We start from the raw sequence: 9,903 nt of genomic DNA on the forward strand, positions 1-9,903 counted from the left end.
TTAAAAGACAGATGAATGTGGACCATCATTGTAATTTTTCCACATAATATAGCTTACCAACATGGGCGAAAGCAAACCAATGGTCTGGATCGCTAGATCTGAAAATCTGTATGGAAAGTTGCATGCGATCTACCATATAATTTCTCAAAAGAAAATCCAATGAATTTTAACGGTTGAGAAGAAACTTCAGTAGAGTGTGGTGGATGATATACGGCCGCTTATAAATTACTTAGAAATTGCATACGTGGCATTCAGATAATCCAAATTAAACATTCCAATCCGTTCATCTCACTTTAGATTAGCTGATCAACCGACTGGTGGTCATTTATTGGATCGTTAAAAATGAAAATATCCAACGGTCCTACTTTAACCCTCTATGAATCAGTGGTCACGATCGTTCGACCAATCTGATTTGGGACTGTGATTATAGTTGATCTGAACCATTCATTCGTTCATGAAACTAGGATAAGCCTTAGTGTAAGAATTACACCGATCAGATGATCTAAACCCTCTGAATGGGACCAATTTATTACAACCGACCATTATTTATGAGCCATAAATCACACGGTTGGCATCATCAAATCAAAGAATTACTTAAGAATCACATGAAATATAAAGTTGGATCTATTTACCAGATATTTCGAGATGATGATTGGGCCTAATTTGTTTCTCCAGTCAATCTCGACTGTCCATTTTCATGCTGTTGATCAGAAGCTTAGGATCACGTGATTGGCATGATTTTTTGCACCATACCTTGCTCCTAGTAATAGGAATGAATGAACGGTTCGGATCAACTGCAGGCTACCCTATGTGCCATTTAAAAGTTTTCCAGATTTATTATTATCAGATTCAAGCTATGTATACCTATATTATCTACGGTCGTGATGTGGCTTTTTCCGGTGGGGACCACTGAGATGGTCCAAAAAGTGGTCTTGATGATCATTACAAGTATACCTATATTATCTACGGTCGTGATCTGTTGTTGTGCCAGTCCTGGATGAGAGATCGGAGGGTGTGATTGGGGGTGAGGAGCTTGTTCTGTAGCTTCAAGTTGGTCATGGGAGAGGTGTCGTGGCCACTTCCCAGCCATTCCTCGATGGCCTCTAGTTCGTACGAGAATCCATCCGCTGCCAGGTAGGGGTGTTTCATTACTTCCTGTTTCAGAAAAATGGACAGTTAGATGAAAGGGGAAAAAATGATAAACGGCCTATATTCAAAGTTTAACACGTGCGCTGCCTGATGAACGGTCCAGACCGACTTTTGGATAGAAATAATACGATAGAACCGTTCTTATCGTAATATGATGGAACGCACCTTTCAATCTCCAAGTGGCAGTGTAGATAGTTGATTCGGACCGTCCATTTAATGGGCCGTAGAATGGATGGCCCATGATTAAGAATTTCCCAGAAATGGATGTTCCTAAATATCTGATTGGTGGCCTTCAAATGGACGGTTGAAAGGGAAACGAGTGTAGAAGGAGTTGACTCACCTGTAGAATTGGACAGAGAAACACCCCCGGCGCATCATAGCAGTTCTCCACCTCCGCCACGTCAGCATCTCTATCCGCTCTCGACCATATCTCAGCCTTCCGTCTCACCTCCTCAATCTCCCTCACCACCATCTCCATACCCCACTCCCCGCCGCTAACGTGCGCACATCGCACACCTAACCTCCCAAACCCCAACGCCACCTCCAACGGCCACTCCCCTGCCCTTTCATCCACCGTCAAATCCCCACCACCGTCGTTCGCTCTCAACACCTCATCCACCGCTACCTCTTCCTTCCCCGTCAGCATCTGCAGCATCAAGATCCCCAGATCTCGGACGTCCGATCCGATCATCCGGTCGAGATCTTCGCCCGATCGACGGTGGGGATCGACGCGGAGGTCCGCGATCTTCGCGACGAGGGCCCGGTCGAGGAGCACGTTGGAGAGCTTCAGGTTGGTGTGTGGGGTCGACGTCGGGCGGGTCCCGTGGAGGAACGCGAGAGCGGAGCAGATCTCGGATGCGATCCTGATGCGGGTGGGCCACGGTAGGAGTGGAGCCTTGCATCTGGTGGGGCAGAAGAGGAGATCACGGAGGCTGCGGTTGTGCATGTATTCGAAGACGGTGGACATGGGATGGACGGTTGTGCATGCGCCAACGAGGGTGATGAGGTTGGGGTGACGGATCTGGCAGAGGAGCCTCATCTGCAACGAACGGTTGAGATTGCTTGGAGTTAAAACGTGGCATCCCACCGCGAATCTGGCCATTGCGTGAATCGCGGCAAACATGCCGATAAGGTACACGTGTGAAAGATCAGGAACCAATCATTTGTGTGGACAGATTGTAAACGTGCCCTGCCCGTTATATCAGGCCAATCTACTAATTGGGCCGTCCACACTGATATACGGAAAATGGAGGTGACAAAGAAAATCGTCACCGGCCTATATTCCACGTATACGTGTGGACCATCTGGTGGGAGAGCGGGGAGCGACTTGGCTGGGATCCCCGAACCAGCGATGTGGGTGGAAACCTGACTGTGGGGCCCACCTCGATATATGCATTGCATATCTACGCCGTCCATCCATTTTTTTCAGATCAATTTGTGACATAAGACAAAAATGAAGCAGATACAAACCTCATGTGGACCACACCACAGGAAACAGTGGTCATTGAACGCCTACCATTAAAAACTTCCTAAGGTCCACTGTAACGTTTTTATTTTTCATCCAACCTGTTAATAAGGTCACACAGACCTGGATGAAGGGAAAACACAAATATAAGTTTGATCCAAAACTTTCGTGGCCCACAGAAAGTTTCTAATAGTCATTATGCACTGTTTCCTTTGGTGTGGTCCACTTGGGATTTGGATATGCTTCATTTTTTGGCTCATATAATAAAATGAATCCGTAAAACGGATGGACGGAATAGATATACAAATAATAGATATAAGTGGGCCCCACGGTCAGGGTCCTACCCACATAGCTGGATCCGGGGTCGTACTTAAAGTTGCGTACGGGAGGGCAGCGTCGCTACTAGGACAGGGGATTGCCTCTGTGGGGCCCATAGAGATTTATCTATTTTATCTACTCCGTCCATCCATCTTAGCAGATAATTTTAGCTGTCGAACCCCAAAATGAAGCATATCCAAAGCTCAGGTGGACCACACCACAGGAAACAGTGTGAAATGAACTTCTACCGTTGAAAACTTGTTGGGGGGCCACAGAAGTTTTGGATCGAGCTGATATTTGTTTTTTTTTTTTTTCTCTCCTTCATCCATTTCTCTGTGATCTTATGAACCGTTTGGATGAAAAGTAAACGGCACTGGTGGCCGTAGGAAGGTTTCAACAGGTTGGATGTCATGCAGACATTGTTGTAGGCCCCACACATTGCATTGTAGCCTAACCTTAGACTACAAAGCTTTGCAGTGGATCAGGCCCATTCATACACACACAATATCATTCCTCATTTGGGCCATGGCCCACAACTATGAGACAGCCCATGTGGGCCCTGTTGAAGAGTCACCTGGGCCCAAAAATCAAACCTCTTCAATCATCAGGTGGGCCACAGCCCACAAAACAAAAATGCCATTGAAAAATACTTTGGACAAGTTTTATTTTTTAGTGGACAACTTAATGAGTAGACTAGATTGACTTTTGGGCCCAAAGCGTCATTTCGATCAATGGACCAGATCTCTCTATCATGTTCCATGAATTTTATAATTACCTTATCTTGGAATTCCTCCTGTGATTGCAAGCTTAATGAATTCTCCAATCTAATTGCCACCATCACATGGTTGAGCTTCCCTTTATAGACTCCGTCTGCCACTCGCACACTGTCAGAGAAATTATCAGTCGCCGCTCGTAGTTCATCCAATGTAAATTCAGTGTAGCTGTAATTCAAACTGTTCGATACACTCGTCGGGGCCCGCTGTCTACAGAAATGGATTCGCCGGCGGAGGACGTCTCTTTGGCGGCGAATCTCATCAACTGTTCGATACACTCGTCGGGGCCCGCTGTCTACAGAAATGGATTCGCCGGCGGAGGACGTCTCTTTGGCGGCGAATCTCATCAAGCTCTCGGATCATCTCAGCTCTTGCGATCAACGCCTTCTCCAATCGAACTTCAATGCTCATCTTCTCTGATGAATGCGCATGGAGTATGTTCGTAAGATCGCGTTGAAGTTCTAATGCTGATTTTCGCCGGTTTTCGGTCTCTAAGATGTCATTAGAAGCTTCTTCTAGCTGTTCTCTTAGTATGTCTAATTCCTTCTTTAGAATGCTTTGGTGGGCCAACTCTTCATTTATATGGGCCTCCAGCTTTTCAGCCTACATGTGAGAAGCAAGGGTAATATGGTCATTTTGAAGGTTGAGGGTATTTTGGTCTTTTTAATAGGGCTACATGAAATTGTAGACCGTTGGATTTCCGTTGTAGATGGGCCTACCACTGGTGGTTGCAACTCTACTTAGGTGGGCCCCTATCAACGGCCCAACAATGGTTACTGGGCTTTTAAAGTAGGGCCCAGTAGATTGCCTGGTGGATAGTAGGTCTGTTCGGATTCAGATCAGGGTCAAATAAGGGCATTTACATGGTCAGGTGGACGCATTAGATTTGACACACGTGTACAGCATTGATACATTCATGCTATGTAAATGAGCTCTCGTGTATATATATGCGTACGTATACATATACATACACACATATATATACATACAGACAGACCCATGAGAAATGGTAATATGAGTTTGAGCTTTGTGGGCCCCACTGTTATCTATGTCGGACATCCACACCATGCATCTGGTGGGTACCCTATAGGATATGGGATATTCCAAAAATCAGCCCTACCTGGAACTCAAGTGGGCCCACCTAAGTTTTTGATGCAGCTGAAACTTAGTGCGACTTTTCATCTAAGTGGGACACACACAATGGATGGCCTAGATGTCTAAACCACATTTCAATGACTATTATAAACGAACATGAATGTTTCAATGAGTATCTACTCTATTTTTTTTATTTTTTTTCAATAGTGTAGTCCACTTGAATCATTGATTGTCCTAATTTTTAATCCCATAGCTCATTATTAAAAGTTGCATCTGATTGATGGATTGGATGTTAGACATCGGTTATAGTGGGTCACACAGAGCTCGAATTCATGGACCATGAGATTGACTTCATAAATACCTTTTCCTATGTGTATTATAATATAAATTTTAAAAATGGATCTGAGCGGACCAAGGTAGTGGACCTGACATAAACCTTATTTAATCAGGTCATAGACTTAGACTCCTGATTTTTAAATAGGTTGGAAAATTCGACTCAAATTCATTAAAATCGGATACCTATGGGTCGTATTTCTATTGGTAGCCCTAGTAGATGAAGTTTTGTGGGCCATCCAAAGTGATACTCTCACCTGATGCCAATGGTGGATTCCATTTGGGGGTGGATCCAAAAAAATTAAATTAAAAGAAAAAAAAAAGTGTTAATCTCATGGTTAAAGAAATCTTACCCGTCGATCGCACAAAGAAATGACCCGTTCAGCTCTTATTCTTCTCTCAATGTCCAACTTAATTTCATTTCTTTTTTCTTCAACCATCTTCTTAGCTTTCTCTAGCTTGGCTCTTAGATCGCCAGTCCTTTTGGGAGTTCTCTAAAATGATAGTCAGGAAATACAAGAATGTTAAGACATGTTTAGATGCATGGAATTCAAATAGATATAAAGATTATCTTTTATTAAAAAATAATTAAACTGAGAATTTTACTTATATAATATAAAAAATAAGATAACTATTGTCTAATAAATATAAAAATTCTACTCACTATCTAAAATAATACTGAGAATATGACTTTTTTTCAATAGATGATAACATTAGATGAGTATTATCTTTTCAATATTTTTTCATTGACTTAAATTGATTATTGATGATGATCAAGTGAGTTTGTTCTCATGTTGGGTCACGACACATAGTCGGGTCATGACTCGACGTAGCGAAACTTGATAAAAATTGAATTGATTCAGAACAACTCAAAATTACTTATATATTATTTTACTTCCTAAATATTAAATATTTTTGAGAAAAAATGTCAAGAAAACTCATGAGTCTTGAGCAACTCATCTGAGTTTTTGAGTCGACTCGACTCGACTTGACCAGCTTTTGAGCCAAGTAGAAACTCACACCAAAGATTTATACTGAATCATGCTCTATACATGCTTACCATGTTTGGGTTTATGTTTTCTGATTCAACCTTCTCTTCTGGACTGAGTGGTGGGGTGCCATCTTCTTCTCCAGCATTCGAATTCAACGTCAGCGATCGGAGATAAATTTCTATTTCTTCAGAAAAATCCTCCGACTTTTCATCTATATCGCCCGTCTGAGTGGATGATGTTTGGCCAGGTGATTTTCTAACCACATAACTAGCTACATTATCTGGTAACATCTTCTCTAGCCAACCTCTAGAGCTACTCTTCTCCTTCATTTTCTTTCTCATGTCGGCGATCACTACTCCCTCTTCGTCTTCCAAGTACCCTTCTTCGTTTTCTTCTCTAAGACGAACCAACTTCCCTCCGCAAGTTATGAATAATTCACAGTAATTGGGTTTATGCTTATGTACATAAAATGTCCCACTAATTCCACTTTTCCCTTTCCTACAAAGAGAAAATTAAAGAAAAAAATCCCATTAGAAAATAAGAACTCGAAACAATAGTATAGATATTTTTTTCAAAAAAATGAGTCGAATCACTTGCATTGACTAAACCCAACTTGAACAAATTTCATCATCACTCCAAAAAATAAAAAATAAAAAAATCAACTAGACTGATCAAGACTCAACCATATTTATATATTTTAAATATTAAATATAATATATTTAAACTATGGTTAAAAGAATATATCATTTGTAGGGAAGTCACTAAGGTTAGGTGATTATGAGATTAAAGATTGAAAAAAAAAAAACAGTTGTTTTCTCACTAGTAAACATTGTTATGTACCATAATGTAATGCCGTTATATTTGAAAAACCGTCTTGTCACAGCTGCTATTCCATTATATAATGGGTGTTATTTAGATAATAAGACAGCTGCGATTCCATTATATAATGGGTGTTATTTAGATAATAACAACCATTGTTTTTGCCGTTATTTTTGAAAAATGGTCTTATAAGGGCTGCTATTCCATTTTATATAATGGGTGTAATTTAGAAATTGAGTACCATTATCTTTTAAAATAACTAGTCTGATTTAATGGATTATTTTTCATTACACAACACCATGGAGAAAATGAAATGTTCCATTGATAACTTTGGAAACTACGTTATGTGAGAATATTGTGTTTGTATTCTATTGAGATACTTAAATTATATATAAAAGCATTATGCATAGGATGTGTATGCACAGCTAAACATAATTATCTATCTAATATATATACAGCTGTACATATATACATGGCGCATCTATCCTAACTTCACTCTAGATCGTCGATGTGTATATTGAATGACAAGTGTCATACCTTGATCAGATGGTGGGGCCCACCACCTGTTAAGGGAAGTATGGGGTGAGCCCCACTGGTTGATCTCATAGACATGAAGTAGTGCATAAGATCTACATTGGATCATTCCTCAAGAAAAGAAAGAAAAGAAAATTGAAAGAAAAAGAAAAATGGAATGTAGCTAACTAGCATTGCTCTTTTATAATCTAGCCTTCGAAAATTAGAGATTGGAGTTCGAAGATTGAAATTAATATTAAGGAAACTAAGATAAATACATTAGGGCCTTTTTCAATGCAACTTAAAAATGAGTTCATCTCATTTTAGTTAACAATAATTATTATTAGAGATTAAAAACAATCTTCATAACCAACAATTTATATAAGGTTGCGTTTGGTTTCACCAAATATCATGAAATTGTTGTCAGGTATGATGAACCCATTTTTAAGTGGCACACAAACAGGCCCAAAGATATCAATGTGTATAGAGAGAGAGAGAGAGAGAGAGAGAGAGAGAGAGACCTTGATGAGGATTTCATGCATGTAATGCTCATGACCAATTTCGTCACATGAAGTCTCGATATGAATCCAACGATGACATTATGCATGGGTTCCTCCGATTTCTCGATTCTAAGAACTTCCATTTTCACCTACATATTCAATAAAAAAAACATCATTAGTAAAACTTGATTCATTATAAAATGAAATTGATACCTCAAGTAGTAGCCTTAAGGTGAAAAGCACAATTTCAAAATTCAGCTCTTCTTTCTCTTTGGTTGCATTTGGATGCATTATGGAATTGAATTGCCATTATTAGTCTGATAAAGCTGAAATCACAAATTGCAATTTCCTTCCTCAGCATTCACATTGAGTGTTTGGGCTTTAAATTGTGATCGCGACACTTTCAAGACTTGAAAGGGACGTAATTGCGATTTGAAGAAACATGATTCACATTTGTCATTTCCTATTGACTAAAATTTTTAAATGGTCCAAGTGGATGGGCTCAAAGATCTAACGGTATCTATGCGATCTTAGGGACCTTCACCTACAAGGCCGAAGGTAGACAACTTATCTCCAACAATCCACCTAACTACTAGAGGAGCAGAAATGAACTAATCACCCTCTAATCCTACACTTAAGATGATTGCCAAACATGATTAATGATGTAGATGAAAGATGATTGTCAATCATGATTAATTACTTAGATCATCTACAAGAAGCCTGATTGACAATTGATGTTATTTCTCTCTCAATTTTCTCCGAAAAAAAAAAAAAAAATCTCTTAATGGAATGCATTTATTAACAGGATGCCTTGAGAATTAAGAGTTCGGATACGATCAAGCTTATTCCTATCCTATCCATCTCTCTACCTCATCATAATTTTCTCTCATTTGAATTTAGAATTCTAGAGAATAAAGTTTGAAAAGGCCAGGAATACATAACAAAATGTTCCTAGCTGTGTAAGACTCACCCACCCATGGTTGCCCACAAGTGGACCCCATGGGCCCACGTCAACAAAATGAACAATCCCAATTCAATTCATTTCTGCATCCAAACATGGCCTATAAGATTATTTCCAATTACAAAATGAGATACTAAGTGAGCCAAACCTTCCCACAAAAAGTCTTGTATGGGGACATTTCATGATTCCTAAAAACCTCCAATTTCTCATCACTAACAGAACTTGCAGGAAGCTTCCCAACTGAAAATTTTAAAACAAAAACACCCATATAAATTCCAATAATAAAAATAATAAATGGGTATGATTTTTTTTTAAAAGAAAAGAAAATAAGGTTGTATGTAGTGTGCTAACTTACATGGGGTGTGAACAAAATCCTTAGAACTGCTGCTAACATGGAGAATGACTATAGATAGAGATTGAGAAGCCCAGTTTTTGAGAGTCCATTCCAATGTATTCAGCCCTTCTTGCACATCCTTCCCAATAGCCACATAAATCTTCTCTTGTTGAACTTCCATGTTAGCTTGATCTAAGCTGCAGATTGTTGGTGGGCCAATAAATAATCATGTCCGCGTGATCATCGGCGAAAAGCAAGATGAGCCATCAAAGGAAAGTGCTGGAGATTGATTTTTGAAATAGGATTTCAAACAACAATCTTCCTCGTGACCATGTAATATAGCTATTTTATCCATAAACAAGAACTGACCAAGAATCACTGAGCGTGGTAAGGCTACTCGCAGGAGTAGGATATGTATTCCATGTACACGTGTAGAAGATCGGTGTCGTTCATCTCATCGCGTAGACGTTACATGAACTCTTCCAAATGGGCCACATGCATGTGTCGAATTTGGAACGTTGATCATGTATTTTAACTGCCCATTTTTTCCATATACATGTAGCCTACCTGATAATCGGACCAGACTAAGTTTTGGAAAAGGGAACATGGACAGTGGTTCTTATCTGATTAATGGCTCAGATCTTGCGCACG

General features: G+C 39.9%; 1 protein-coding gene across 1 annotated transcript; it reads right to left on the bottom strand.

Annotated features, from left to right (window-relative positions):
* Positions 1-298: 298 nt before the first annotated feature.
* On the bottom strand, positions 299-9,574 carry LOC131218684 (putative U-box domain-containing protein 50). Its single transcript, XM_058213373.1, is given in 10 exon segments — positions 299-854; positions 955-1,155; positions 1,490-2,188; positions 3,708-3,972; positions 3,974-4,308; positions 5,487-5,627; positions 6,194-6,623; positions 7,979-8,106; positions 9,067-9,158; positions 9,274-9,574. Coding segments are annotated over 9 exon segments (2,442 nt in total). The 5' UTR covers positions 9,434-9,574; the 3' UTR covers positions 299-854; positions 955-963.
* Between the last annotated feature and the right edge of the window lie 329 nt (positions 9,575-9,903).

The sequence above is a fragment of the Magnolia sinica genome, chromosome 11, assembly GCF_029962835.1.
Source record: "Magnolia sinica isolate HGM2019 chromosome 11, MsV1, whole genome shotgun sequence".
NCBI lineage: Eukaryota > Viridiplantae > Streptophyta > Magnoliopsida > Magnoliales > Magnoliaceae > Magnolia > Magnolia sinica.